This window comes from Larus michahellis, chromosome 4 (assembly GCF_964199755.1).
Source record: "Larus michahellis chromosome 4, bLarMic1.1, whole genome shotgun sequence".
NCBI lineage: Eukaryota > Metazoa > Chordata > Aves > Charadriiformes > Laridae > Larus > Larus michahellis.
Genome location: NC_133899.1, coordinates 1,447,670 through 1,474,868, shown reverse-complemented (window position 1 = coordinate 1,474,868; position 27,199 = coordinate 1,447,670). Strand labels below are relative to the sequence as shown.

The 27,199-nt window shown below is 67.9% G+C and overlaps 5 protein-coding genes across 11 annotated transcripts; 3 read left to right on the top strand and 2 right to left on the bottom strand.

The window, feature by feature from the left end:
* The first annotated feature begins 207 nt into the window (after window positions 1-207).
* On the top strand, window positions 208-5,061 carry TUBB3 (tubulin beta 3 class III). Its single transcript, XM_074582636.1, is given in 5 exon segments — window positions 208-1,148; window positions 2,383-2,399; window positions 2,463-2,639; window positions 3,390-3,500; window positions 3,763-5,061. Coding segments are annotated over 5 exon segments (2,322 nt in total). The 3' UTR covers window positions 4,839-5,061.
* A 1,235-nt stretch (window positions 5,062-6,296) lies between these two features.
* On the top strand, window positions 6,297-11,031 carry DEF8 (differentially expressed in FDCP 8 homolog). Of its 3 annotated transcripts, none has more exons than XM_074582643.1 (12): window positions 6,297-6,343; window positions 6,699-6,843; window positions 6,948-7,030; window positions 7,132-7,281; window positions 7,377-7,518; window positions 7,604-7,768; window positions 8,621-8,748; window positions 9,113-9,226; window positions 9,618-9,698; window positions 9,806-9,946; window positions 10,077-10,186; window positions 10,310-11,031. In XM_074582643.1, the coding sequence occupies exons 2-12, from the start codon at window positions 6,738-6,740 to the stop codon at window positions 10,410-10,412; spliced, it is 1,323 nt and encodes a 440-aa protein (XP_074438744.1). In that variant the 5' UTR covers window positions 6,297-6,343; window positions 6,699-6,737; the 3' UTR covers window positions 10,413-11,031. The 3 variants fall into 3 exon arrangements, with proteins under 3 accessions (XP_074438744.1, XP_074438745.1, XP_074438743.1); XM_074582644.1 differs by lacking the exon at window positions 6,297-6,343 and adding an exon at window positions 6,379-6,426; XM_074582642.1 differs by lacking the exon at window positions 6,297-6,343 and having other exon boundaries at window positions 6,588-6,843.
* Window positions 11,032-11,293: 262 nt separating this feature from the next.
* DBNDD1 (dysbindin domain containing 1) lies at window positions 11,294-15,002 on the bottom strand. 2 transcript variants are annotated; one of them, XM_074582645.1, is made up of 5 exons: window positions 14,786-15,002; window positions 13,729-13,845; window positions 12,583-12,729; window positions 11,975-12,115; window positions 11,294-11,886 (listed from the first exon to the last, which is right to left on the bottom strand). In XM_074582645.1, exons 2-5 carry the CDS (start codon window positions 13,775-13,777, stop codon window positions 11,726-11,728), a joined length of 498 nt encoding a protein of 165 aa, XP_074438746.1. In that variant the 5' UTR covers window positions 13,778-13,845; window positions 14,786-15,002; the 3' UTR covers window positions 11,294-11,725. The 2 variants fall into 2 exon arrangements, with proteins under 2 accessions (XP_074438746.1, XP_074438747.1); XM_074582646.1 differs by having other exon boundaries at window positions 13,729-13,841.
* A 73-nt stretch (window positions 15,003-15,075) lies between these two features.
* On the top strand, window positions 15,076-23,079 carry DRC4 (dynein regulatory complex subunit 4). Of its 3 annotated transcripts, none has more exons than XM_074582637.1 (11): window positions 15,197-15,478; window positions 16,066-16,158; window positions 16,829-17,026; window positions 17,222-17,428; window positions 17,829-17,883; window positions 18,540-18,745; window positions 19,028-19,195; window positions 19,543-19,629; window positions 20,653-20,862; window positions 22,134-22,199; window positions 22,516-23,079. In XM_074582637.1, exons 1-11 carry the CDS (start codon window positions 15,476-15,478, stop codon window positions 22,663-22,665), a joined length of 1,443 nt encoding a protein of 480 aa, XP_074438738.1. In that variant the 5' UTR covers window positions 15,197-15,475; the 3' UTR covers window positions 22,666-23,079. The 3 variants fall into 3 exon arrangements, with proteins under 3 accessions (XP_074438740.1, XP_074438738.1, XP_074438739.1); XM_074582638.1 differs by lacking the exon at window positions 15,197-15,478 and adding an exon at window positions 15,506-15,534; XM_074582639.1 differs by lacking the exons at window positions 20,653-20,862; window positions 22,134-22,199; window positions 22,516-23,079 and adding an exon at window positions 21,501-22,072 and having other exon boundaries at window positions 15,076-15,478.
* On the bottom strand, window positions 23,071-26,790 carry LOC141741706 (cadherin-1-like). Of its 2 annotated transcripts, none has more exons than XM_074582641.1 (9): window positions 26,424-26,790; window positions 26,172-26,303; window positions 25,928-26,083; window positions 25,709-25,853; window positions 25,454-25,629; window positions 25,287-25,376; window positions 23,742-23,884; window positions 23,467-23,602; window positions 23,071-23,246 (listed from the first exon to the last, which is right to left on the bottom strand). In XM_074582641.1, exons 4-9 carry the CDS (start codon window positions 25,803-25,805, stop codon window positions 23,157-23,159), a joined length of 732 nt encoding a protein of 243 aa, XP_074438742.1. In that variant the 5' UTR covers window positions 25,806-25,853; window positions 25,928-26,083; window positions 26,172-26,303; window positions 26,424-26,790; the 3' UTR covers window positions 23,071-23,156. The 2 variants fall into 2 exon arrangements, with proteins under 2 accessions (XP_074438742.1, XP_074438741.1); XM_074582640.1 differs by having other exon boundaries at window positions 26,420-26,710.
* Between the last annotated feature and the right edge of the window lie 409 nt (window positions 26,791-27,199).

Below are 27,199 nucleotides of genomic sequence, written 5' to 3'. Positions count from 1 at the left end.
GTACCGGCAGGCACGCGGCACCCCCGGCACATCCCCAGGCAGTGGGACTCCCCGTCCCCAGTTCCTCAGCATCCTCTCGGTCTCGCCGTCGGGCGCTGCGGGAGCGCTGGCAGGGTGGGCTGGGGGCCTGGGGAATCTACGGGCACTGCAAGGGGCCCCGGGGGCTCAGCCCCCAGCCGGGGGGTCCCTGGGGTTGAGGTGGGGGCCATGTCGACGCTGGCCCCCCTGCGTCTGCTGCGTGAGCCCTGGAACGCCAGCGAGGGCAACCAGAGCAACGCCACGGCCGGTGCCAGCAGCCCCTGGTGCCAGGGGCTCAACATCCCCAACGAGCTCTTCCTCATGCTGGGGCTGGTGAGCCTGGTGGAGAACCTGCTGGTGGTGGCTGCCATCCTGAAGAACAGGAACCTGCACTCGCCCACGTACTACTTCATCTGCTGCCTGGCCGTCTCTGACATGCTGGTGAGCGTCAGCAACCTGGTGGAGACGCTCTTCATGCTGCTGATGGAGCACGGCGTGCTGGTGATCCACGCCAGCATCGTCCGCCACATGGATAACGTCATTGACATGCTCATCTGCAGCTCCATCGTGTCGTCCCTCTCCTTCCTGGGGGTCATCGCCGTGGACCGCTACATCACCATCTTCTACGCCCTGCGCTACCACAGCATCATGACACTGCAACGGGCCGTGGTGACCATGGCCAGTGTCTGGCTGGCCAGCACCGTCTCCAGCACCATCTTCATCACCTACTACCGCAACAACGCCATCCTCCTCTGCCTCATCGGCTTCTTCCTCTTCATGCTGGTCCTCATGCTGGTGCTCTACATCCACATGTTCACCCTGGCCCGCCACCACCTCTGCAGCATCTCCAGCCAGCAGAAGCAGCCCACCATCTACCGCAGCAGCAGCCTGAAGGGAGCCATCACGCTCACCATCCTCCTGGGCGTCTTCTTCATCTGCTGGGGGCCATTCTTCTTCCACCTCATCCTCATCGTCACCTGCCCCACAAACCCCTTCTGCACCTGCTTCTTCAGCTACTTCAACCTCTTCCTCATCCTCATCATCTGCAACTCGGTGGTCGACCCCCTCATCTATGTCTTCCGGAGCCAGGAGCTCCGGCGGACGCTGCGGGAGGTGGTGCTGTGCTCCTGGTAGGCAGCGGGACACTGGTAATGGCACGGCCACCCCCGCTGCAGGATGGATGGACGGATGGATGGACAGACGGGACGTGCCGGGTGGCATCCCCCGATCCGGGCTGGCAGGCTCGTGGTACCCAATAAAGGCTCTTTGCAGTGATGCTGTGGCTGGCACCGCCGTGGAGCCCCGGGGCGGGGGGCGGTCGCCCCTTCCCGGCCCCACCGTTCATTCAAAGCTCAATTCCTCCCAATTGCCGCTGTCGGGACGCGGATACCGGTCCCGGGAGAACCGGCGTGGGACCGGGAGGGAACCGGGGGGCCGTTGGAGCAGCCCAGGGCGGCGGGAGGCCGGTCCCCGCGGGGGGTGGGAGGCAGCCCCCGGACAAAGGGCCCCGCCACCGCTACCGCCGCCGCCGCCGCCGCCGCCGCCGCCTTTGTTCTCGGGCCGCGCCCGCCGCCGCCCACCCCGTCCCCTTCCCGGCGGGGGCTCCAGCCGACCGGGACACCCCGGGGCACCCCCCCCCGTGCCCTGTCCCTGCCCCACCCGTGACGGGACGCGGGTTGGGTGGTGTGTGTCCCCCGCCGCCCCCCGGGATGCTCCTGCCATGTCTGGGTGGTCGCTGAGCCCCCCTCCCCCGCGGGTACCGGGGTCCCCCCGTGTGCCGGGGCGGGTGGGTCCCCTCCCCTTGTCCCCCCGCCATGGGTGCGGGGGTCCCCTCCCGGGTCCCCCGCGGGTGCCGGGGGTCCCCGAGCCGGCGGTGCCGGTGCCGGGGCGGGGCGGGGCGTGGCGTGGCGGGCGGTGGCGCCGGTGCCGCAGGGCTGTTGCGGCGCTGCGGCGGCGGCCGCCGATTGGCTGGGGGACGGCGGTGACGTCAGCGCCCGGCCCGGTGCGGCGCGAGGCGCCTATAAAGGAGGCGGCGGCGGCAGGGCCGCCCCCCGCGCTCCCCGGTGCCGCTCCGCTCCTGTTCCTGCTCCCGGTCCCGCTCCCGCTCCCGTCCCGCTCCGGCCCGGCAGCACCATGAGGGAGATCGTCCACATCCAGGCGGGGCAATGCGGCAACCAGATCGGCGCCAAGGTAACGGCGGCCCCGCCCCCGCTGCAGAGACGAGCGGCGGACAAAGACACCCCCCCCTCCCGCCGCGCCCCCCCCCCCCCCCCCCGCCCCGTCCCGCCGCACCGGGAGGACAAAGGACCCCGCCCCTCTCCCCCCCCCCGCCCCGCGCCTTTGTCCGCCGCCACCGCCCTTCAGCACCGCGGACAGCGCCCGTCCGGCCCCGCGCCCCGCCGCCAGGGGGCGCCCGCCCCGCCCTGCCCGGGGGGGGGGGAGAGGGGGGGCGTGGGGGTGTCGCGGGTGTCCCTGTGTGTGTCCCCCCCCACGCTGATCCCTGTGCCCCCAGTTCTGGGAGGTGATCAGCGACGAGCACGGCATCGACCCCAGCGGCAACTACGTGGGTGACTCCGACCTGCAGCTGGAGCGCATCAGCGTCTACTACAATGAGGCCTCCTGTAAGTGACACTCCCCACCACCCCCCCGCCGCGGGGCCCCCCGGGGGGGGACAGCCCAGCACCCCCACCCTGGGCGGGGGGGACACGACACCCCTCTGTCCCTCCACCCGTGCAGGCAGGTCCTAGGTCTGCTCCCACCCTGATGGGGGGGGCAGACATGTGCCCACCCCACGGGGCTCCGGGGGGGGGGCAGAGGTGTGCACCTCTGTGGTTTGGGGGGGGGCGGTAGAACACGTGCACCCAGCTCCATGGGGACGTTTTGCTGGGGGAGGACACATGACACGTGCACCCAGATGCCTGGGGCCTTGGGGTGCTGGGGGGGGACACAACTCATGGACCCAACCCCCTGGGGCTTTGTGGTTTGGGGGGGGAACACCGTGACACGTGCACCCACCCCATGGGACTCCCCCCATTGCATGTGGGGGGAGAACTGTGCACCCAGCCCCACAGGGACCCCATGGTTTGGGGGGGGGGACACACACAACAGAACACGTGCACCCAGCCCCATGGGACCCTGCAGTGCGTGTGGGGGGGGACACAGACATGTGCACCCAGCCCCACGGGGACACTGTGGTTTAGGGACACACACGTGCACCCAGCCCCATGGGGACCTTGTGGTGTCAGGAGGGGGACATGACATGTGCACCCAGCCCCATGGGAGCCTGGGGGGTGGGGGGGAGGCACTCACAGAGAGTGGGGGGAGAGAGGGGGGAGAGTGGCAGGACCCTCCTGGAACGGGGTCTCTCGCAGCTCACAAGTACGTGCCTCGCGCCATCCTGGTGGACCTGGAGCCGGGGACGATGGACAGCGTGCGCTCGGGCGCCTTCGGACACCTCTTCCGCCCTGACAACTTCATCTTCGGTAGGTCCCCGGGGAGGGGGACGCCCTCACCCGCGTCCCCAGACCCCTCCCGGGCTGTCTCTGTCCCCGGGGCGCTCGGTGAGTGCATCCCCACCCGTGCCGCGGGGCCCGGCACGACGCCAAACCTTCGCGGTTTCCACTTCCCACCCCACCCCGGCCTCAGATCTTGCTGATGCCGCCGCCGGCAGCGCCCGTCCCCTCCCCGGCGTGGGCGCGTGGGTGCCGGCGGCCATCGGATGCCTCTTTTTTCCCCCCCTGGCAGGGCAGAGCGGGGCTGGGAACAACTGGGCCAAGGGACACTACACGGAGGGGGCCGAGCTGGTGGACTCGGTGCTGGACGTGGTACGGAAGGAATGTGAGAACTGCGACTGCCTGCAGGGCTTCCAGCTGACCCACTCGCTGGGCGGGGGCACCGGCTCCGGCATGGGCACCCTCCTCATCAGCAAGGTGCGGGAGGAGTATCCCGACCGCATCATGAACACTTTCAGCGTGGTGCCGTCCCCCAAGGTGTCGGACACGGTGGTGGAGCCCTACAACGCCACGCTCTCCATCCACCAGCTGGTGGAGAACACAGATGAGACCTACTGCATCGATAACGAAGCTCTCTACGACATCTGCTTCCGCACCCTCAAGCTGGCCACTCCCACCTATGGCGACCTCAACCACCTGGTCTCAGCCACCATGAGCGGTGTCACCACCTCCCTCCGCTTCCCCGGCCAACTCAATGCCGACCTCCGCAAGTTGGCGGTCAACATGGTGCCCTTCCCGCGTCTCCACTTCTTCATGCCAGGCTTCGCCCCGCTGACGGCCCGTGGCAGCCAGCAGTACCGTGCCCTCACTGTCCCCGAGCTCACCCAGCAGATGTTTGATGCCAAGAACATGATGGCCGCCTGTGACCCCCGCCATGGCCGCTACCTCACCGTGGCCACCGTCTTCCGGGGCCGCATGTCCATGAAGGAGGTGGACGAGCAGATGTTGGCCATCCAGAGCAAGAACAGCTCCTACTTCGTGGAGTGGATCCCCAACAATGTCAAGGTGGCCGTCTGCGACATCCCTCCCCGGGGGCTGAAGATGTCCTCCACCTTCATCGGCAACAGCACGGCCATCCAGGAGCTCTTCAAGCGCATCTCGGAGCAGTTCACAGCCATGTTCCGCCGCAAGGCCTTCCTCCACTGGTACACGGGCGAGGGGATGGACGAGATGGAGTTCACCGAGGCCGAGAGCAACATGAACGACCTGGTGTCCGAGTACCAGCAGTACCAGGACGCCACGGCCGAGGAGGAGGGCGAGATGTACGAGGACGACGAGGAGGAGTCGGAGGCGCAGGGCGCCAAGTGATGCCCGACGCACCCCTCCCTGCTGCCCGCAGCCCCTCCGGCTTCGCGCTGCCGCCCCGGCCGGGCTCCCCCCACGCGCGTCCTTTCAGTGTCTCCTGACCCCGTCCCCCCCTGAGCCGGCTCGGCCCCCCCTTTTCCCCCCCCGCCTCCCCCCTTTTCGTTTTTTACTGGTTCGTGTCTATTATTTTTTTTGAATACTTAATAAATTTATTGCTGTCCAGGTACCACCTGTCTGCGGCTCCTTGAGGGGCGGGGGGGTGGTGCACAACAGGGACCCTCTGCTGGGGGCTCTTCCCATTAAGTGGGGACTTGGGGACCCCAAGTGCCCAAGGTGGCCATGCCCAAGCCCTGGTCCCCTCCCAGACAATGGCTGTCCCCGGTGTGTCCCCTTGCACTGTGTGCCCCACACTGTCCTGCCCCATGGGGGTAGGGGTGCAGGTGCCACATCACCCGGCTGCAGCGCCCGGGAGGGTGGCTGTGCCTTTGTCCCCACTGTCACCCTTCTCTGTGGTGTGGTGGTGGCTGCCCCCTCCCTGTGCCAGGAGAGCGTTGGCCCCTTGTCCCCACCAAGGACCCCAGGGTGACCCCCCAGGGCTGGGAATGCGCCTGGCTTTGGGGGATCCAGGGCACCCCCAGCCCAAACAGCCCTCAGCCCCCTGGCTCTGGGGACCCCCAAATCCAGCCTAGGTGCTGGGCTGCCCCCAGGGTGGGGGGTCAGGCTGTGCTGCCGTGGGGCTGCAGCCCCCCCGGGGCCACCGCTTCCCTCCTGGGGGTCCCTGGGCCCCTGTGTGGGTGTGGGGGGAGGGGCTGTGCTGTGGGGGCAAGGGAAGGGGCTACAGGGCCAGGGCACTATGGGGCTAGGGGCTATAGGGACAAGAGACTATGGGGCAGAGGGTTATGGGGGCTGGGATCTATGGGTCTGGGGGCTCCGAGAGCAAGGAGCTATAGGTCTGGGGGCTCTGGGGACCGGGAGTTATGTGAACAAGGGACTACAAGGGCGGAGGCTGTGGGGACAAGGGGCTATGGGGGCGGGGGCTACAGGGACAAGAGACTATGGGGGCGGGGGCCATGGGGACAACGGACTATGGAGCTGGGGGCTCCGGGAGCAAGGAGCTGTAGGTGTGGGGACTCTGGGGACCGGGAGCTATGGGGACAAGGGACTATGAGGCTGTGGGCTATAGAAATAAGGGACCACGGGTGTGGGGGCTGCGGGGACGAGGAGCTCTGGGGCTGTGGGCCGTGGGGCGGAGGCCGGGGGGCGGCAGGGTGCGGGGGCTGGGGGCGGTGTGTGCCGTGTGTCCGCGGGGCCGTGCCGGTGCGTGGGGACGCCGCGTCTCGTCCCCGCTGTCCGCCGGGCGCGGCCCCGCCCGGGCGCGGTGCGGTGCGGTGCGGTGCGGTGCGGTGCGGTCCGCCGGCCGACAGGGGGCGCCATCGCGGCGGGGCGGGGCGGGGCGGGGCGTGCGGGAAGCGCCGGCGGGGGGGCGGTGCGCGGCGGGCGGCGCTGCGGTGAGCGGGGCGGGGGCGCTGCCCCCTGGCGGGCGGGGGGGTCGGGGAGGGGGGGGACACCCGGTACCGGGGGCTCTGCTGGGGTACGGGGGGGGGCGGCGCGGGGGGGGGCGGTGCTGTGGTGCTGTGCCATAAGGGGGTGCGGGGGGGTCCATCCGGGCCCGGGCAAAGAGGGGTCGGGGCTGCACCGGGGGTGGCTGCACCGGAGGGGGTGCACCGGAGCGGGGGGGGCGTACCGAGGGGGCCGTACGGTACCCGGAGGGCCGAGGCGGGCGCAGGGCGGGGACCGCGGCCGTGGGAGGCGGAGGGACGGGTTTGTCCGGCGGGGACGGTGATGTGGGGGTGCCGGTGACAGCGACAGGGTGCCGGTGACAGCGACGGGGTGCCGGTGGCGATGGCGTACGACGAGCGGCTGGCCCGCTTCCGCCAGGCCCACCTCAACCCCTTCAACAAGGCCCCCGAGCAGGGCGAGCGCCCCGACGGGGGGGACCCCGACCCAGGTGGGTGCTGACACCCCTTCCCCGTCCCCCCTCCCCGTCCCTGCCCCACGGCGCGGGTGGGCGGCCGGTCCCACACCCCCGGCATGGCGCTCACCCCCTTACAGCCCGGCGGCCGGATCCGTCCCCGGGGGACCCCGAGGGCACCCTGGACCTGGGCCTGGCCGAGGACCACTTCTCCCGCCCCGTGGTGAGTGGGGCCGGGGGGGGGGCGGAATGGGGCTGGCGGTGGTGGGGCTGGGGGGCTGCCAGTCCCCCTTCTTCATCCTCACCCTCCTCCTCGTCGGGCAGGGCCTGATCCTGGCGTCGGACGTGCAGCAGCTGCGTCAGGCCATCGAGGAGTGCAAGCGGGCCATCCTGGCGCTGCCCGAGCACTCGGAGCGGCAGAAGGACGCCGTGGTGCGGCTCATCCACCTCCGCCTCAAGCTGCAGGAGCTGAAGGTGGGGCCGGGGCTGGGGTAGGGGGGTCTCCGTGGCCGGGGAGAGGCCGTCTCCATGGCCGCTGACACACACCCCCCGACACTTCGCCTCCGCAGGACCCCGGTGAGGATGAGCCCAACATCCGGGTGGTGCTGGAGCATCGCTTCTACAAGGAAAAGAGCAAGAGCGTGAAGCAGATGTGTGACAAGTGCAGCACCATCATCTGGGGCCTCATCCAGACCTGGTACACCTGCACAGGTGGGGGCCGGGACCCCGTCCCCTTTCTTCCCATCGCCCCTGTGTCCCCGTCCCCACGCCGACGGCCACCCGTGTCCCCCCCCAGGCTGCTACTACCGGTGCCACAGCAAGTGCCTGCCGCTGGTGAGCAAGCCCTGCGTGCGGGCCAAGGTCAGCCACCAGGCCGAGTACCAGCTCAGCATCTGTCCCGAGAGCGGGCTGGACAGCCAGGACTACCGCTGCGCCGAGTGCCGGGCCCCCGTCTCCCTCCGTGAGGCTGCGCCGGCACGGCGTGGGGCTGGGGGGGTTGTGGGGCTGGGCTTCTCTGGGGGCTGCGTGGGCTGGGGGTGGTGGTGTGGGGCTTGAGGGGGGTGTGGAGCTAGGCTCCCTTGGGGGCTCTGTGGGGCTGGGGAGTGTGTGTGGCTGGGGAATGTGTGGGGCTGGGGGGAGCTGGGGGTTCTGTGGAGCTGAGGGGGGAGTGGGGCTGGGCTCCTTTAGGAGCGGTGTGGGACTGGGGGCAGCTGGGGTCTGGGGGATGTGTGGGGCCAGGCTCCCCTGGGGGCACAGGATGGCTGGGGGGCATGTCAGACTGGACTCTTTTGAGGATTTTGTGGGGCTGGGGGCAGCTGGGGGGTTGGGGGCTCCATGGGGCTGGGCTCCCTTGGTGACTCTGTGGGTTTGAGGGGCTGTGGGATGGGGGATGTGTGGGGCTGGGCTTCCTTAGGGGCTGTGTGGGACTGGGAACGAGGAGTTTTGTGAGGCTGGGGGCTCTGTGGGGTTGGGGGGACCTGGGGGCCAGGGCTGCTGGGGGCTGGGGGATGTGTGGGGCTGGGCTTCTTTGGGGGCTGCATGGGGCTGGGGGGAGCTGGAGACTGGGCCTCTGGGATCTGTGTGGGGCTGGGAGCTATGGGGAGCTGGGGGGGTCAGGGCTATGGGGCACTGGGGGGGCACAGAGCATGGGAAGGTGACGCTGGGGCCCCGCTGTGTCCCTGGGTGCTGCCGTGCGTCCCACGGAGGGCACATGGCGTGGGGTGAGCAGGGTGTGGTGCTGGTGCCGGCGCGTGTGCCAAGGCGTGTGCTGGCGCGTGTGCCAACGCGTGTGCCGGCGCGTGTGCCGCCGCAGGGGGGGTGCCCAGCGAGGCCCGGCAGTGCGACTACACCGGCCTCTACTACTGCAGCAGCTGCCACTGGAACGACCTGGCCGTCGTGCCCGCCCGCGCCATCCACAACTGGGACTTCGAGCCCCGCAAGGTGCCCCTGGTGCGGGGCGGTGGCTTGGGGGCACCCAGGGTCCCAGGGGGGTCACCTGGGGGAGCCGTGTTCCTGGGTGGAGGTCACTTGCGGGGCTGTGTCCCCGGGCAGGGGTCCCAGGGGGCTGTGTCGGTGGGTAGAGGTCACTTAGGGGTCCGTGTCCCTGGGCATGTGGGTCCCTGGGGCTGCATCCCTGCGTGGAGGTCACTTGGGAGGGGGGTCCGTGTCCCCAGGGCTATGTCCCCGGTGATGGGGTCCCCGGGCAGTGGTGCTGAGGGTCCCTGGGGTCGTGGCGGTGGGGATGGCCCTGTGCCCGCCTGGTGACAGTGTCCCCGGGCACCGTGTGACGGCTGCGGACGGGCAGGTGTCACGCTGCAGCATGCGGTACCTGGCGCTGATGGTGTCACGGCCCGTGCTGAAGCTGCGGGAGATCAACCCGCTGCTCTTCAACTACGTGGAGGAGCTGGTGGAGATACGGGTGAGTGCGGTGGGGCCACACATGGGGGAAGGGACCCCACCGGGCAGGGTGGGCAGCAGGGGACAGCATGATGGAGGGAGCGTGGGCTGAGTAGGGAGGGAGAGGGGACCCCAGCAGCACCCACAAAGGGGGAGCAGAGCAGGGGTCAGGGTGCCCAAAGCGCTATAGGGCTGAACTTGACCCAGCCTGACCTTGTCCTTGTCACGTCCCTGTCTCCATCCTGTCCTTAACCTGTTCTCATCTCATTCCTGTCCCCATCCCCATCCTATTCCCACGGCATACCCATCTCATGCCCATCCCTGTCCCCATCCTGCCCCTGCCACCACCCTTTTCCCTGTCTTGGTCCCATTCCCATCCCATCCCATCCCCATCCCATATCGTCCCCCTGCAGAAGCTGCGCCAGGACATCCTGCTCATGAAGCCCTACTTCATCACCTGCAAGGAGGCCATGGAGGCGCGGCTGCTGCTGCAGGTCAGGCCCCGCGTGGGCGGCCGAGCCAGAGGGACCCCGGGACCACGGGGCACCTGGGCTGGGCACGGCAGAGCCGGGCACAGCGGTGACAGGCTGTCCGCCTGCAGCTGCAGGACCGGCAGCACTTTGTGGAGAACGACGAGATGTACTCGCTGCAGGACCTGATCGACATCGAAGCCGGTCGCCTGAGCTGCTCCCTGACGGAGATCCATACTCTCTTTGCCAAGCACATCAAGCTGGACTGTGAGGTGAGCCGGTGCCGTGAGGCACACACAGCCATGACCCACGGTGTGGCTCCCCTGGGGGCAGTGCCGTGCAGGGGAGGTGGCGCGGTCCCCACCGGGCACCACTGTGACCCTCTGCCCGCTCCCGCCCCAGCGCTGCCAGGCGAAAGGCTTCGTCTGCGAGCTCTGCAAGGAGGGCGATGTGCTCTTCCCCTTCGACAGCCACACCTCCGTCTGCACCGACTGCTCCGCCGTCTTCCACAGGTACGACACGCACTGGGGACGGCCACCTCCCGCTGGGCGCGCCGATGCGGCACTGAGGTGGGGGGACACGGGCGGCGCTGGGGCCGGTGCAGAGGGGTGACCCAGCGCTGTCCCCCCACGCAGGGACTGCTACTACGACAACTCCACCACCTGCCCCAAGTGCGCCCGGCTCAGCCTGCGCAAGCAATCCCTCTTCCAGGACTCCGGCACCGAGGCAGACCCCTAAGGAGGGGGGGGTCCAGCCCCATGGCCGCCCCCCCACCTGTCGTGGGGCCCTGGGACAGACACGGGCAGCCCCACAGCCGCTTGGGGTGTGGGGTGGCCCCCAGCTCTGCACGGCAGCTGGGACCCTCTGCCTGCGGGGACGGCAGCCCTGGGCCTGGACGTGGCTTGGGGGGGGGGGAGGTCGCTGCCGGACCCCAGCCTCTCGCAGGGCGGGGGTCCGGTGCTGCGCTGCCTGCAGCCGTGCGGCGTGGGCGAGCATGGCGGCCGAGCCGGAGCCACGGGCGCTGCCGGGGAGGGCGAGCACGGCGGGTCTCGGCAGAGGAGCCCCCCCAAACGCCTCTCGCCATCTCTGCGCGGAGGGCATCGGGGAGGGCGGGAGACAGGAGCCGGGGCTGGGGAGGGGGCGCCACCCTCCCACCCCCCCCACCCCACCCCACACACACTACTGGAATAACGCTGCTGATTCTGGGGGAAAACACACAGTTCCCCCCAACCCCCCCCACACGGACACCCCCGTTCCCGGGGCTGAGCCTCCGGGGGGGCTCCCCCCCCTTCCCCCCCGGTTTTCCTGTAGCATTAACGACGCCTCTTTGCGCAACCCAAGCACTCGTGTCCCGGCTGTGGCTCGGCGGCGGCGGGGGTGTGGCGTCGCGTGACGTCATCGGTTTCCGTTAAGGCGGGGGCTGCTCCCGGTCTGCTGCCCAGCGGGAGGGGTCGCGGCCAGCGCTGCCCCGGTGCCGGCTGGGTTCCCCTCCCGCGCCGCCCCCTTCCCCGGTCTCCCCCGGGGGAGCCCCGTGTCCCGCCCGGGGGTCGCCTCCCCTGACGCAACCCCCCCTCCCCGCCCAGCGGCGACGGAGACGGGCAGAGCCGCGGCGGTGGTGGGTCGGTCGGTTTTACCGGAACAAAACGCTGCTACATGAGGACCGGGCGGGCACCGGCACCGGCCATGCTCCGCCGCGGCAGACGGGACCGCGCCGGCCCCGCGCTGGGCTACGGGCAGCCCCGGGTCCCGGCGGGGGGAGGCCGGCTGCTCCTTCCCCGCCGCTCGGGGGGCCGCTCCGGGCCACCGGCTTTGGCCGGCCCCGTGCCTCCTTCCCCGGGGCTGCCTCTCCCCGGGGCCGGTCCGCCGTGCCTCCGGGAGAGGTGACCCCCCCCCCCCCGCGGCATCAGTCCTGCACCCCGGCCCCCCCGGGCAGGGCGGCGGGGATGGGCTCCATCGGTGCTGGGGATGAAAGGAGGCGACTGGCACTGCTGTGTCCCCACGTCTGTCCCCTGGCGTGTCCCTGCGTCCGTCCGCCGGTGCCGGGGCAGCCCCTAGGGCTCCCGCGGGCGCTCGGCGGGCAGGAAGGCGTCCGGGGGTCCCGGCGGCAGCTCTGGGTCGCTGAGGTGCTTCTTCTCCCGGCCCTGCTCCCGCGCTCGGGTCCAGGAGGGCGAGCGCAGGTACCCGGCCCGTGGCACCACCTGCGGCTGCAGCCCTGCGGGGACAGACGGCTCAGGGAGGGACGGACAGACAGATGGGTGGACAGGTGGTCGGACAGGCTGAGAACGGCCCTGCGCACTCACCGCTGGGCGACTCTCCGGCCACATTCTCCTCATCGGAGTCGGCGAAGACTTCGGCCAGCTCCTGGTCCGACATGTCAGTCAGCTCTGTCAGGTCCAGCAGGTCGAAGTGCACCTCCAGCGAGGAGACGCTGCTCAGGGGCTCTGCGGGCAGACGGACATGCTTGGGGACCCGACCAGAGGCCCCGGGGATGGGCTGGGGGCAGCAGGGTGGGTGCCCGGGGTGGGGAGTTGGGGGGGGGGGGCTGGTGCTGAGGGAGCTGTGGGAGAGGGGGGGACAAGGGGCTTGGTGGGGACGATGACCCCCTGAGGGCTGGCAGGGGATGTTAAGGGCAGGCAGGAGACGCTAGGGACAGGCAAGGACCCTGGGGACGGTCAGGTGGTGGCAGGGGATGCTAAGGGCAGGCAGGGGACGCCAGGGACAGGCAGGGGACCCCAGAGACAGGGGATGCTAAGGGCAGGCAGGGGATGCCAGGTACAGGCAGGGACCCTGGGGGCAGACAGGAGATGCTATGGGCACACAGGGGATGCCAGGGGTGGGCAGGGGACCCCAGGGACAGGCAGGGGATGCCAGGGGACAGGCACGTCTGCCCGCGCAGGGCCACACTCACGTCTGCGCTCGGTGACCTGCAGCAGGCCGGCGCTGGGGATGGGGATGCCACCCTGCTCCTCCACGGGGTCTGTGGGGGGCTCCTGGGCTGGCCCATGGACAGGGGTCCCCACAGGGTGCTCCGGGGCCAGCGTCTCCTTGCTGAGTTCTGCGATACCGACACTTGCCACGTCGGTGACAGCAGATCCCCCCTGGGGCCCCATTGCCCCCCCTGGGCTTCCCGGCAGAGGGGATGGGGGCGGTGGGACCCCAGGGGGGACAGGCAGATCTGCCCGGGGCCCAGCAGCCCCAGTGCCGGCAGCCAGCAGCCCCACGCCCCCCGCCCCGCGCAGCCCCTTTGTGTCGGTGAGACAAAAGCGCGGCCTGTGCCGGAGCCCAGACAAGGGGCGGTTTGTCTCCCAGCAAGAGCCGTCGTGGCACAGCCTGTGGTCGTGGCACAGACGTGTCCGGGCGCTCCTCCGGGGTTGAGCGGGCACCGAGGGTGGGCAGGAGATGCTGCGTGCCCAGGGCAGCACCGGGCACCACCACGCCAGGGCCCAGGCAGCGCCCAGTGCTGCCCCAGACACGCAGGGTCTCCTGCCCACCCGGGGCTGGTGCTGAGGCAGGATGAAGCCGGCTGCACCCTGGCACCATGTGCCACCTGGCCCTGCCATCACCGCGCTGCTGGGCAAGATGGCACAGGGACAGGCTCACCAAGGGCAGGGCATCTCCTCCTTCCCCCCCAGGGCGGTGGCAGTGGAGCAGGGGACAGAAATCCCCCCAACCCAAAGGAGCCAGGATACGGAAAGGGACACTATGGAAGCATTTTGTTCCTGTTCGTGGTAACAGAGCCACAGGACACCCCTGCCCTGACACCGGTTCTGCTGTGTCCTGACCCCACAAGGTGGGACCAGGCATCCTGCACTGCCGGTACCTTCCCTCCAGGCGGAAACGGGGTCCCCAGCCCGCTCCAATGCTGGGAAGAGCTCCCCAGGGAGGGACATGGGGGCTGCCTGCTCCTGTCCGCTCCCACCATCCCACCCCACACACCACCGCAGTGTCCAGCCACAGTGGGTGACACAACAGTGTCACCGTACGGAGCGCATCCTCCCCTGCCACCAGCAGCCTCCTGGCCTCACTCCCCCCGACCCCCGAAGCCCCCACCCACCGGGGCGCTGGTCTGTGCCGCAGAAATCCCCTCTGGCCTCCGTCTGCATGGTCACGCCACGCTGCCGGCCACGTTGACGGCCACGCCACCCTGCTCCGGCCTGGGCTCACCGGCTGCCTGGTGCGGAGTGGGGCCAGCATGAGGGCTACCTCCCGGCACGCTGCTCTGCTGACTCACGTCAAACTGCAGAGCCAGACAGCCACCGGCTCTGGCCACCCCACCGGGACCGGTCCCGCTCCTGGCCAGTGCCTGGCTCGGTGGTAGCGTCCAAGGGCCCGGTGCCGCGGGAGGGCACAGCCAGGGCTGCCACCGTGACAGGGGCCACGGCACAGCCGTGTGCGGGGCACATGCAGGAGGGATGGGCATGCACGGGAGCCCTGGCACCACCTGTGTCGCCATGCAGGACCCCCCCTACAATGCTGGGGTCCCCCAGGCTCCACTGACGTGGCCACCACCCCGATTCTGAGCACCTCAGCCCTCCGCACCCCTCCACCATCACCGTCACACTCCATGGGGGTGTCTGCCCTGGCATCCCCCCCTGCACCTCAGCCTGCCCCAGGCACCCTGTACCGCAGCCCGGCACCCCACTGCACCCCTATGTCTCGGGGGCACCCCACTGCACCCCCACAGCCCCATCCCGGACTCTCCCTGCACACCCCCTCCCCTTGCACACCCATCCGGAGCCCTACGCACCCCCTCTTGCACAGCACCCCCCTCCATCCCCGCACACACCCCCCCGGCAGCCCCCTTGCGCACCCCCCATTGCACCCCCCGCATCCCCATCCAGAGCCCCCGGCACCCCCGCTTGCACAGCACACACCCCCCCGCATCCCCGCACACACCCCCCGGCACACCCCTTGCACACCCGCCCCTTGCACACCCACCCCGCCCTACATCTCCCCCTGCACGGTCCCCGCACCCCCCCGTCTCCCCCCGCGGGGCCCGGCCCGGTTCCGCCCGCTGCGGGCTCCCGGCTGGCGGAGCCGCCCGGACCGAGGCCGCGGTGATGGGCGCGCCGGTCCGTTACCGCCACTCCTCCCACCGCCTTCGCCCTCACCTACGGTGCCGGCCGCTCCCGGAGCCTCCATGGGCCGGGCCGGTGCCGGTGCCGGTACCGGTACCGGTGCCGGTGCTGGGCGGGGCGGGCCCGGTGCCAGCCCGCAGCCCGCACGCTCCTGCCCGCCGCGGCGGGGGCGGTGCTGGGGGTGGTGCGGAGGCGGGGACCGGGGCGGAGGGGGGGACGGGACACCGGGACCGGCCCCGCCTGCCCCGGGGGACTGGGGGGTGCGGAGAAGGACCGGGGAGCACGGGTCCGGGGGACGGGAGGCACGACGGGGACCCGGAGAGGTTCACAGTTCCGGGATGCAGAGGAGACCCGAGGAGGGACACACGGGAACCGGGGGTGCAGCGGGGACCCCGGGCGTGCGACGGGGTCTCGGGGGCGAGCCGGGGCGCCGGGGGACCCCGGGTGCGGGGGCCGGGGATGCGGGAACACGGGGGACCGTGGCGCAGCGGTGATCCCGGGGGTGCGGCGGGGTCTCGGGCCCGGTCCCAGCGAGCACCCCCTGGGCGCAGCGGGGACCCCCCGGCCCCGGATGGCTCCCCCCACCCCCGGGCGCGTAGCAGGCCCCGCCGCCGTTGCTAGGGCGGGGCGCCGCGTTGCTAGGGGGCGTGTCCTTCCACCGCCCAACTCTCGCGAGATCCGCCCGCCCGTTGCCTGGAGACCGCGGCGCCAGCGGCAGCCGCCATGGTGAGAGTGGGGCCTGGGCCTGGGCCTGGGCCTGGGCCGGGACCGGCGGGGAGCGGGTAGACAGAGCCCTGGGGCGGCTGCGGGGGGCTCTGTGTTAGCTGCTGAAGGGTCCCCTGGAGCCGGGGGGTGCGGGCAGCGGAGGGCTGCGGGGCTCGGCTCGGCCCGGCCCGGCCCGGCCCGCTCTTGGGGAGGGAGCCCCAAGGGCTGCGGGGGTCCGGCCTGGCCCGGCCCGGCCCACTCCTGGGGAGGGGAGGGAGCCCTTGGCACCGTGCACAGCGCTGCGGTGACTTTCATGAGGCATTAGCTCGGGTACTTGGTTTTGTTCCCCGGGGCTTCACTGCGGAGCTGAGCAGGCAGCAGCTGGGCGTGAGCTATGGGTGTCCTGGGGGGTCTCAGAGGCTTCCAGGCTCCTCATGGGTACCCTGGCTGCACCAGCCAGTGCTCCCTGTCACCCTTCTAATCCTGTCCCCGCCATGAGAGCAGGTATGCTTTGTGGCCTGGGCCAGTGCAGGGGCACTGAGCAGCGCAGCTTCCTCCCAGCACCCAAGCCACACGCACACCTCCTGCACTATTCTTTCTTTCCTTAGGCGCCCAAAAAGAAACCCGGAAAAAAAGGGAAAGGGAGCAAAGCTCCAGGAGTGGTGGATGTCTTGTCCCCAGAGGAGATGAGCAAGGAGCAGGTGAGAGATCCCTTGTCTCTCAGCCCACACCCCCTACCCCACCCCTAGGAGGACGTTTCTGCCTGCCAGAACAGTGCTCAGGACCCTTGTGTGGTGCCTGGCTCCGGGGGTGACAGGTGGCGGAGGGTGACAGAAACAAGCAGTCGGGTTTCATTTTACTGCCTGATGCTTGTCTGGGCTGGGGCGATTCTCACTGTTTCCGCAAGAAGCAGCCCCCTCATCCCACCCTCCCTTCCACTGTTCCCAGGCGCCCTGCTCTCCAGTCCTGTGCCCTTGCTGTCTTCTCCACAACCCTGGCAGCCTGCTCAGCTGGGTCATGGCTCTGCCTGGAGATGTGATTTGCAGCCTGCTGCGCTCTCAGTAGCGTTGCTGCTGGGGCAGGAGGCATCCGTAGGTGTGGGGAGGGCAGGCAGAGGTGGAAGGTGCAGCTGCTGCCTCTCCGTTGCTCCAAGTCCTGCTTGTTTTGCCGTGTGTCCTACAACCAGAGGAGATGGCCCTGACCTGGGGACCTTGCTCCTGGGATAAGATCTTGCACATCTTGCTTCTCCGTCCCAGTAATAGTCACTGTGTCCTGCCAAGTTTGCGACACGGCTTGCCATGGGTGTTTTGCAAAGGCATCTGTCTGAGGCCTCCTTTTCTGCCTACTTGGTTCTTCCCCTTGGCTTTGCAGCTGGAGAACCATGTTGCGCGTCTCCGGGAGGAGCTGGACCGGGAACGGGAAGAGCGCAACTATTTCCAGCTGGAGCGTGACAAGATTCACACTTTCTGGGAGATCACCCGCCGGCAGCTGGAGGAGAAGAGAGCAGAGCTGCGGAACAAGGACCGGGAGATGGAGGAGGCAGAGGAGCGGCATCAAGTGGAGATCAAGGTGGGAGGGGAGAAGGCTAAAGGTGTTTTGAGTGCCTCAAGCTCCATGTGAGCCTCGGGCAGCTCTGAGGAGGAGAGGGAAGGGGGAAGAGGAGGAGAAGCTGGGCAGGATGCAAGCCAGGAGTGTCTTGGCCAATATCCCAGCTCTGGGTATCTTCTGCTGAAGCCCCTCACCTGTTCTGTGGCTTGGTTTTAGGTTTACAAGCAGAAGGTGAAGCACTTATTGTATGAACACCAGGAAAACCTCACTGAGCTGAAGGTGGAGGGCACGCTGTCCATGAAGCGGGCCCAGAAGGATCACTGGGACCAGGAAATGGAGCTGCGTAAAGACATGCGCTCCTTGAAAGTGGAGCTGAAGGAGCGGGAGCTGGCCAACGAGGTGGTGGTGAAAAACATGCGCCTGGTATGTCCCTGGTGGGGCTGTGTGTGAGGTGCCTCTGCTGCAGAGGGAGGTGGTGGGGCCTCCTAGCCCCAGGGTGTGAGCAGGAGACTGCCTCTCCAGCTCTCTCCATGGGGTGGGATGGGGTTTCCTGCAGGCAGCAGTAACAGATGGACTTAGAGGCACTAGAAAGTCACCGCAGGAATGGGGAGAAGGGCTTCCTGGGGCAGTTCCTGTGAAACCTCTCTGCTGCAGCAGGGAGCTGTGAGAGCAGCTGGAGAGCCTACGAGCCGCCGTTTGCACGGATAACGTGGGATTGGTGCCATGTCGGGAGCCTTTCCCAGGGAGCAGGAGCAAATCCCTCAGGATGCAGCTGACTCAGGATTTGGTTGTCTGCGTCTAACACGTAGCTTCTCCCTAACAGAAACAAGAGGAAGAGATCACCCGGCTGTGCAACGACTTCGAGAGACAAGTGAAAGGTCAGGACATGCGCGTAGCTTCTGCATGGCCTCCCTTTGTCAGTGTGCCAGGGAAGGCTCCTCTGAGCTCTGCTGCGCTGCTGGGCTCCCTAGCAGAGCCTTGAGCAAAAAGGGGGCTGGTTTTCCCCCAGTTGTGGTCAGTTTCTTCCCAGTTCTGGTCCGTTTCTCCCCAGTTCTTGCTCCCCTGTGCTTTGGGACTGCCAGACCCCCAGCATTGCAGGATCGAAATGAGGCCGGGTGCTTGTAGTGCGAGCGGAGGGGCGCAGGCAGGGCGCCTGTCGCTGCTGCCAGGCCGTACTGCTGAGTGCAGCTGCCTGGCAGCGCTTCCCCAGGCTGCAGGATGGGGAGGCTGGAGGAGCCCTTGCAGAGTCCTCGCTCCAGTCTCCTCCTCAGGGGACGTTTCAGGTTCTCACAGGCTGACTTGGAGCGTTTCCATGCCCTCTTTCCAAGGATGCTATTTCTGGGCTCTGCTCTCTGTGGTCCCTGCGTAACTGCTCTGCACGCTGGTGGCAGCTGCGGTGACGCTGCTAACGGGCGTCCTGTCCTCAAGTAATGCTGCGGTGGCACGCACCAGGCTGGTGCTGGCTAACGGAGATGGGGTTCATTACGCAGGGTCTCCAGGAGGTCCTCACTCAGCCTCCTGTGTGCTCCCCCAGAGATCGAGGCCAAGTACACCAAGAAGATGCAAGTGCTGCGGGACGAGCTTGACTTGCGGAGGAAGACCGAGATCTATGAGGTGGAAGAGAGGAAGAACAGCCACATCAGTGAGCTGATGAGGAACCATGAGAAGGCCTTCAATGACATCAAGAACTACTATAACGATATCACGCTCAAAAACCTGGCTCTCATCAGCTTGCTGAAGGTATTGCCTGCCCCCCTGCTGTAGCTTGCCTGGCCTGCAGAGTGTCCCCCTTCCATGAAGGGACCGATCCTGTGAGGATTTCACCCAGATCTGACTGGTTCCCAGGTGGCAGTGTGGGTGCTGCTGGTCTCCTGAGGGCTGTACACCGTTACACGAGCGAAGCCCTTGAGCACAGGGAGATGCATCTTGCTGGGCCAGCAACTGGAGGGTGTCTGGAGGTTGTGGGAAGCTCTGAGGAGCTGGGCAGCCCCCAGGAGTTGGCACTCGTGTTCCCAAGAACAGGACCAGATAGAGGAGATGAAGAAGAAAGAGAATCACTTGGAAAAGGAGAAGGCAGATGTGCTGCTCCAGAACAAACAGCTGAAGGAGCCCCTGCAGCAGGCCCAGGAGCAGGTGTTTGAGCTGCAGAAGAAGCTGGCCCACTATGACAAAGACAAGGAGGCCCTGACGGTGAGTGGCCAATCCTGACCTTTCCTGAGTCACCCTGGCTGTTTCCTGGAGGGAGTCGCTCAGCAGTGACCTCTGCTGCTTGGCTTGGCCAGATCGCTGAGCAAAGTCCTTCGAGTCCCTTTCAGCTCAGCTGGGGGTTTATAAGATCTCAGATGGGACTCCCGGGACTCTGGCAGTGAGAAACAAGAGTAGCCCCAGCTGCAGAGCAGGAAGGGAGTTGGTGTGGATGCTGCCTGTTGTTTTCTCACCCATATCTCTTTGCTGGTCACTCTCCTCCCTTGCCAGAACACATCCCCCACACCCCCCAGAGAAACCCGTGCTCTTTAACTGTGCCTTCCCACTCGCAGAACACGAAAGCCCGCCTGAAAGTCACCCAGAAGGAACTGAAGGATCTTCAGTGGGAACATGAAGTGCTGGAGCAAAGGTTCAGTAAGGTGAGAGTTGCAGGAGGGTCTGGGCATCCCTCTTCCCTCTCCAAACCCTGTCCCCTCGGCAGAGGACTGGGCATGGGGGCTTAGCAGAGAGCCTGTGCTTAGCTGAGGGCTTTCTGAGGCTCTAATCCAGAGCCGTGTGATAACTGCTGCTTACAACAAAGCTTCTGACCGCTTTGGCATCTCCCACGGTCAGCAGACAGGCCTGTCCTTGTACTTTGCTAAGCAATCATGCACGCTCCAGCGGTCCCCTCCCGGCCTGCGAGGGACTGGCTGCAGCAGCAGCTCGGGGGCAGAGCCGTGGGGAGCAATAGTCAAGGGCTACCACCCATGGCCGCAGCTCGCTCCCTCCTTCTGCTGGCATTTGGCGGTTGCTCCCCCCGCTTGCCATGCTGGGGCGGCTCGGGATGAGTCCTGTTGACTGAGTTCTCCCAGACTCAGCCTCTTCCTCCCAACCCCCGCCCCGCAGCTAACCCAGATAAATCTGTTGAGGCAGAAGAGAGCTCATTTGCAATTCGTAGAAATCCCCAGGAATATGAACATTGATCTGAGGCCTCGTTAACAATCCATCATTAAGGCAGCAACATATTCAGTGCATTCAGAAGTAGGCTGTGGAGGAGAGATTGTGTCCTAATTAGGACACTTATTAACTAGCTGTGAGCCAGGGACTCCTACCAGCTGCGAGGAGGAGAGGAGAGACCCCGGTGTGCTCTGGGGCCCTCTCTGAGGTCTAAAATAGTGCCGCAGCGAGCCCGTCAGCCCGTTCCGCTGTCGGGGTGTCCCATGCCCGGTGGGGAGGAGGAAGCAGAAGTGCAGGTGCTGAGGAGGTGCCAGCCATGGAGAGAGGGAGGGAAGCTGTGCTCCAGCACCTGCGTTCCCCGCGGGCTGCAGGTGCCGTGGGGATCGGCTGGGCTCTCGCTGGAGCAGGCAGGGCCGAGCTGCTGGACCTGTTTGCTGCCAGCCCTGCGTGGCTGCCAGCCTGGGGGTCCTGAGAGCGGTGTGAAGGCGTGCTGTCTTTGGGAGCAGGTGCAGGCGGAGCGAGATGAGCTCTATCAGAAATTCACCAAAGCCATTAACGAAGTGCAGCAGAAGACAGGCTTCAAGAACCTGCTCCTGGAGCGCAAGCTGAAAGGACTCCTCAGCGTCCTGGAGAAAAAGGAGGTGGAGCTCAGCGAGGTCTTCGCAGGCTCCAACCTCGACCCGGGTGCCCTCTCCTTGGTCTCACACAAGCTGGAGGTACCGTGCGCTGCCGTGGGACCCTGCAAAGGCTGGCCTTGAGGGGGAGAGGCTGCTCTGGGGTGAACGCAGACATTGGAGCATGCGAGTCCCCATCCTACGTGGCTGTATCTGCCACATCACTCATTCCCAGCACTCCCAGGGTCACGCGTGGTGCCGCAGGGCACACCGGCTCTCCCTCGAGAGCAGAGCGTGTGGGTGTCGGAGTTTGGCACTGATCTCTCCCTCAGGTGGGGCGTGTTTCGAGGAGAATAGCCCCAGGCCGAGCAGCGCTCACCAGCGCTCTGTGCTGCCAAGCAGCCGTCTGTGTGCCAGTCCCTCAGCGACCTGGGGTGCTCTGTGCATGGGGTGTCGCAGCCGGTGACCCTCGCCTGGCCTCCCTGGCTGCAGAGACAGTGTAGATGGGTTCCCAGGGGCTCTGCGACGTCTGGCGTGCTAAAAATACATATGCAGAAAGCCTCGGCGCGGAGGCTCGGAGACCCACATTCCTGGAGCCTGCCGCAGCCGTAACTTGAGAACTTGAGACGCAGCACTTGCTCTGGGTTGGGTTGAGAGGCAGGGCACCCAGGTTCCATGCTTGGCTTGCCCACCCCCTCAGTGCCCTGTCGCTTGTCCTGTACCAGCCTGTCCCCTTCCAGGTCCCCTCTGTGGTGGGTGGCAGTGAAGCTTGCAGATATCCTCTTGCCAGGGTGCCCTGGGGATGCGCACAGCAGCAGCCGAGGCTCTGGGGCTGTAGGATGGGGCAGCGGATGTGTCACCTACTAGCAGGTGCCACAGCAGAGGAAGGAAAACACATTCCTGGGAAGGTGTCACGGCGTCAAGCTCTCCGGCAGCTGCTAGGGTCCTGGAATTCCTCTGCTCAGCTGCCTCCAGCAGCTTCTCGGGGAGCCTCTCTCCCTGTAATTCCCCTGGTGCCGTGACGGCAGGGCAGCGCTGCTGGAGCAGGTGCTGCTGTCGCCTCCCGCCCCCGCTTGCAGCAGGGCAGACGACGATGGCAGGGTTGTGCTGGCGCTTGTGTAGTTGGTCTGGGAGGTCCCTGTCCTCTGCCTGGGGCTGGCTGTCCCTGGCAGTGCTGGCTCAAAGGGAGCAGGGTGGTGGCCGCCTGCCAGGCCGTGCTGTGAGCTGCTCTGCTTGAACCAGGCCCCGATGCCAGCTCAGTCGCCAAGGAGCAGCTCCTCCGTGCACTCGGACATGCTGCTCCCGGCTGCGGCACGGCCACCGTGCCACCGGGGCTGGGCAGCTGCTGCCTGACGCGCTGTCTCCCTTTGCAGGACGTGCTCAATTCCAAGAACACCACCATCAAGGACCTGCAGTTCCAGCTGGCCCGAGTCTGCAAGGTGAGGGAAGGGGCTGGGGGGCTGTTGGGTGGCGGCCGCGGCTTGCGGGGGTGGAAGAGGGACCTTCTGCTCCAGGCTGTGCATGGAGCAGAGGGAAGGGAACGCGCAGCAGGTCAGCTGAGCTGCTTCATGCCCTGGGCCAGGCAGGACCCAGCCCAGGCTGCCATTCCTGTTTGGCCTGCGAAAGACGGCATGTTGTGGTCCCCCGCTCCATGCAGTGGGGTGCAGGGAGCCCGTGCGTGGAAGAGGACCAGGCGTGGAAGGGCTGGTCTGGAGCTGGGCTTGGGGCTGACTAGGGGGGGCACTTCTCTTGCAGGCGCACAATGACATGCTGCAGACGTTCGAGGCAAAGCTGACAGCCTTTGGGATCCCCCTGGACAACCTGGGCTTCAAGCCCCTGGCAAGCCCCGTGCCGGGGCAGGCAGTGGGGCAGGGCCCCGCGGGACTCGTTGCTGTGCCCACCTGATGCCAGCCAGCACCGAGGGACACACCGTGCCAGGGAGGGAGCAGGGCTGTGCCCCGTTGGTGCTCCACAGCATTAAACAGACCCCAGTGAACCTTCTGGAGGACCTGAAGGACCCTCTCTCCCCTCCCGGGGGGGATCTTTCCTCTGGAGCAGCCCCCGACTCCTGCCACGGGGGATGCCAGCCACAGGCAGATGCCAGCTGGGTCGGCTCTGACCAAGTGGTGCCAGTGTGGCCCCAGACCGGGAGGGCTCCTGGCATCCCACCCACCAGAGCAGGCCGGAGCAAGGAGTTGGGGCTTGCCTGGGCCCCCCCCAGGACTCCCTGCCCCTGGGGCTCCCCTCCTTTCCCCCTCCAGCAGCCGTGTGTGTGCTTCCCCCAGGAAGGAGATTTTTTGAGACGAACAGTGCTGTTTGAAGCCTTTAATGGTGTCGGTGGCAGAGTTCCCCCGGCTCTGACCTGCATCCCTTGGTGGGGAGGACGTGCCGTTCCCCTAACTGCCGCGGTAGGTAGTGTAGGAGTAGGGGCTGATCAGCAGTGGGATGTGCAGCTTCTGGGCCGGGTCAGTGATGGTGAAGACGACCTGGGGGAGAGCAAGGAGACAGCGGCTGGGATCCCCCTCCAGCGGGGCTCAGCTAGCCAGAGCTTGGGGATGCTCGGAGCAGAGAGGGCAATGCTGCAGGAAGGCGCAGGCGGCTCCCACAAGCCTGTCCGTGGCACCCAGACCCCTGTTCTGTTCCCCCTTTGGATTCGGCCATGGCTGGCTCCCGTGGCCCCTGTCCCCCGCTCCCTGCGCTCCGTACCTCCACGAAGGGGTAGAAGCTGGTGTGCCCCAGGCCCTGCCAGTACGCTGCCGTCTCAAAGCGCAGCTTGTAGGTGCCAGCCTTGGCCTGCCCCAGAGCCAGGAAGGGTGGGCAGCGCCCGTCATGGTCCGTCCACCTGAAATCAGAAGGAGCAAGCCCTGCTGCGGTGCGGTGGCTGTCCCCGGCCCCCGAGCCGCCTGTCCTGGCAGCCGGCTGGCTCGTGGGGGACAGGCAGCAGCATCCTCTGCCCGTTTGGCTGCTGCCAGCTCTCCTACCTCCGCGCCACCTCCGTCCACTGCGGCCCTGGCTCCTGCAGCTGGGCCAGGCTGACGGTAAGGCTGGATGCCGGCAGCCCCGTGACTGTGTTCAGCACGTGGGTGGTCAGGGAGCCATTCACCATCTCGGACATGCCTTCGGCCTGAGGCAGAGGAGTAAGCGGGGCTGGAACGTGTCCCGGCAGCGCTGTCTGCCTCCCCCCTCTGCTATGCTGTGGCAGGCAGTGCCACGGCCGAGCCCCTGGGTGCCCCCAGCCCCTCTCTGGAGGGGTCCTTGGCCAGCCTGCCTGTAGGCCCCCTCCCTCTGCCCCCGGGCTGGCGGCCACGCAGCGGGGGCTGTCCCAGCACAGCCCCCTTGTCCCCAGCATCCCGCTGCGCCCCAGGGCCGGGACTTGGGCGCCCACGTCCTTCCCATGCGGTGGGGCTCAGCTCCACCAGCCCCGGGGCCGCGGTGCCGGGGCCCTGCCTGCAGCAGAGCGCTGCCTCTCCCAGCGTCTGCCTGCGCACCCCGGGCACTGCTGCCGCCCGCAGCATGGGAGCCTGACGGGTTCCTGCCTGGACGGAGGGCTGCGTGCCTGGGGCAGTACCAGGGTCCCCGCTCACCCGCCTGGCCAGGTGGGCTGCGGAATTGGCTGGCCTGGACCCAGGGAGGGAGCCGTCCTCTCCCGCTGTCCCAGCAGCCCCGTCCCTGTCGCCCTGCCAGCAGTGTCACGTGCGGGCGGACATTAACCCTGCAAGCGCTCTGGAGCTGCCTGGGGTCGGCAGCTGGGGCGAGCAGCAAGCACGGCGTCAAGGGCAGCGCTGGCAGGGACGGCCGGGCCCCTTCCCCTCTGGGAGCCCCCAGGTTGTGCTCGGCAGGGTGAGAGCACGACCCGGGGGCTGCATCCTGCTGCTCCCGGGCTGCTGACGGCCGGGCAGGGCCACGCTGTCTCCCTGGAGCGGGACCAGCTCTCGCTGCCATCCCAGCACCGGTTCCAGGCCTCGGCTGCCAGCTGAAGCAGGGACGCCGGAGAGGCACAGAGGCGAGCAAGGGCACCTGGCTGCTTACCTGGCTCTCCTTCATCCCCCTCAGCCCCTCAGTCCGGCCTACGCCCCGCGGCACCGTGTGAAATGCCATCCCCTGCCCCAGCCGCCCTTCCTGGCACCGCAGCCTCTCCCCACCCAGCTGTCGAGGCTGGATGCCGCTATCCCGGCACAGGGCTGCGGCAGGACCGGGCGCTCCTCCCCAGCTGGGCTGAGCTGGCGCAGGTGGCTTCCCCATGGGAGGTGCGCCCGGGAGCCCCGCCGGCACCCACGCTCCGGCAGCGCTGCAGCCCCGGGGCTGGTGGACCAGAGCCCGGTGGGATGTCGGGGCGCCGGGCCAGGAGGAGCCGCAGCGGAGCTGCCATCCCGGCTTCGCCTCCCTCCCTGGAAAGCACCCGGAGTACGTCGGCGCTCTGGCGGCCAGGCATGCGGGGGCTCCCAGGAGCAGGCAGCAGCATCGCCATGGTCTAACCCTGCCTGTCTGCCTGCCGGGGGGGCACGGGGGTGGGCTGGGCACCTCACCTTCACTTTGATGAGGGCGGTGGCAGTGGCCGACAGCCCATACCCTTCCATGTCAGCCGCCTGGATCTCCAGGGTATATTCGGGAACCATCTGCAGAGAGAAGCTGCGTCACCCCCAAACGTTGTTGGGGGCTGGCGGGGGAGGGAGGAGCTCTGCCCAGGGCTCACCTGTGCCACCAGCCCCGCTGCAGCCACAGAGATCACCCCGGTGCTGCTGTTGATGGCAAACATGTGGGGTTGGGGATGGTCCGGCTGCTGGCGCTGGATGGAGTAGACCACAACCCCGTTGGTGGAGCTCACCGCGTCGTCCGCGTCTGTGGCCAGCACCTGCAGCACGGGGGTGCCTGGGAGCGGGTTGTTATTGGTGACATCTCCCCCATTCCCCCAGCGCTGTCTCCTGATGCTCGGTGGCATCGGTCTCACCTGGCTCAGCCCCCTCCGGCACGGTGCCATGGAAGACTGCCTCAGTGAAGACAGGCCGGTTGTCATTCTGGTCCTTCACGGTGATGATGATCTCCATGGGGTCTTCCACAGGCTGCCCGTTGGCTGACACGGCGTGGGAGAAGAGCTGCGAGGGGCACCGTCAGCCCACGCACAGCCCCGGGGACTGTCTCCCCCCCGCCATCCCCGTCCCCCACTCACGATGTATCTGTCGATCTCCTCCCGGTCCAGTGGCTTCGTCACTTTCAGCCACCCCGTCTCCCGCTCAATGGTGAAGACGCCCACGGGGTAGCTGTCTGCCCCCTGCCCCGTGATGCTGTAGAAAACCTTGGTCTCCTTGTCCTTGTTGGATTTGATCTGGCGATGAGGCGGAGGGGGGGTTAGAGGGGCCCTGGCACTCCGGGGACACCCCTGCCCTGCGCCCCGTCCCTGCAGGGCCACGTACCTGCACCAGGTGCTTGGGGAAGGGCCCCCGGTCGTTCTCAGGGCAGTTGATGGGGGGGATGACCCAGTCTCTCTTCTGCCGCCGGAGGCCATGGCCGGGCTCGGGGAAGGTCAGCACGTCGGGCGCCGTGTCCTACAGGAAGAGCAGGGCTGAGGGGCTGGGGAGGGGGCAGAGCTCTGCACAGGGGCTGTCCTGCTGTCCCCCTTGCAGACACGTAGCAGCCCCCAGCCCCATTGGGACAGTCCTACCCACAGGAGGAGGAGGAGAAGGGTGAGGGTGCAGGGCGACATGTCTCCCGCTGTGCTGGCATTCCTCCGGACACCAGCTGGGGACCTTCCCTGCAGCCAGCCATGACCTTGGCCGAGTCCTGCCGGGAAAGCTGAGTGCCAGCCCACGTGTGCCAGGGGGGCTGGGAGAGACCCGTGGGGGGGCCCAGCGCACAAGACGCTGCTCCAGGCTGGGGAGGGGGGTAATGGACAGAGCCGAGGACCCCGAAAGACCCCCAGGGCACTGTCCCACGGGGGCCACAGGGCACCCCCACCCCAGCAGTACTGGGGTGCACGCATGGCCCCACCCCGGGGTCCTGATTTGCTCCTGGGGGCCCCATGCACCCAAAGGCGAGGAGGGGGCTCTGGGTGCCCCCCAGTACCCCCCAGCAGCAGCCCAATGCACTGTGGGGCGCCGAGGACCCCCCGGGGCAGTGAGACCCCTCTCAGGGCGCTGAGGACGCCGTTGGACCCTCAGAGCCCCCACACCCCATGGGGTGCGACCCCTCCCAGATGACGGCCAGGGCTGTGCGGGCCCCCTCAGGGTGCCGGGGAGGGGACAACGCTGCGGCTGGCCCCGATGGGACCCCTCGGGGCGACCAAGCAGCCCAAACCCCCGCCGGGGGGGGCCGGGGGTGCTGGGAGAGCCCCCGCCGCAGGGTGCCGGGTCCCCGGGCAGGGGGGGTGTCTCCGGGGGTCCCTGGAGGGGGGACCTGACCCCAGGCAGGGGAACAGGTCGCGCCGGCAGGGGCTCAGCCGCCG

Bases quoted from the DNA above. Each gene is read 5' to 3' on its own strand.
- DEF8 (XM_074582643.1), top strand. From the start codon at position 6,738: ATGGCGTACGACGAGCGGCTGGCCCGCTTCCGCCAGGCCCACCTCAAC. The intron at 9,947-10,076 runs GTGAGCCGGTGC...CTCCCGCCCCAG, and splicing joins ACATCAAGCTGGACTGTGAG to CGCTGCCAGGCGAAAGGCTT. The intron at 10,187-10,309 runs GTACGACACGCA...CCCCCCACGCAG, and splicing joins TGCTCCGCCGTCTTCCACAG to GGACTGCTACTACGACAACT.
- DBNDD1 (XM_074582645.1), bottom strand. From the start codon at position 13,777: ATGCAGACGGAGGCCAGAGGGGATTTCTGCGGCACAGACCAGCGCCCC. The intron at 12,730-13,728 runs GTGGGTGGGGGC...TCGGTATCGCAG, and splicing joins CGGCACAGACCAGCGCCCCG to AACTCAGCAAGGAGACGCTG. The intron at 11,887-11,974 runs GTGAGTGCGCAG...CTGTCCCCGCAG, and splicing joins GGCCGGAGAGTCGCCCAGCG to GGCTGCAGCCGCAGGTGGTG.
- LOC141741706 (XM_074582640.1), bottom strand. From the start codon at position 26,461: ATGTCGCCCTGCACCCTCACCCTTCTCCTCCTCCTCCTGTGG. The intron at 23,885-25,286 runs GTGAGGTGCCCA...CCTCTGCCTCAG, and splicing joins CCGCCCTCATCAAAGTGAAG to GCCGAAGGCATGTCCGAGAT. The intron at 23,603-23,741 runs GTAGGAGAGCTG...TTCTGATTTCAG, and splicing joins TGGACGGAGGTGGCGCGGAG to GTGGACGGACCATGACGGGC.
- DRC4 (XM_074582637.1), top strand. The intron at 17,027-17,221 runs GTGGGAGGGGAG...GCTTGGTTTTAG, and splicing joins GGCATCAAGTGGAGATCAAG to GTTTACAAGCAGAAGGTGAA. The intron at 19,630-20,652 runs GTGAGAGTTGCA...CTTTGGGAGCAG, and splicing joins TGGAGCAAAGGTTCAGTAAG to GTGCAGGCGGAGCGAGATGA.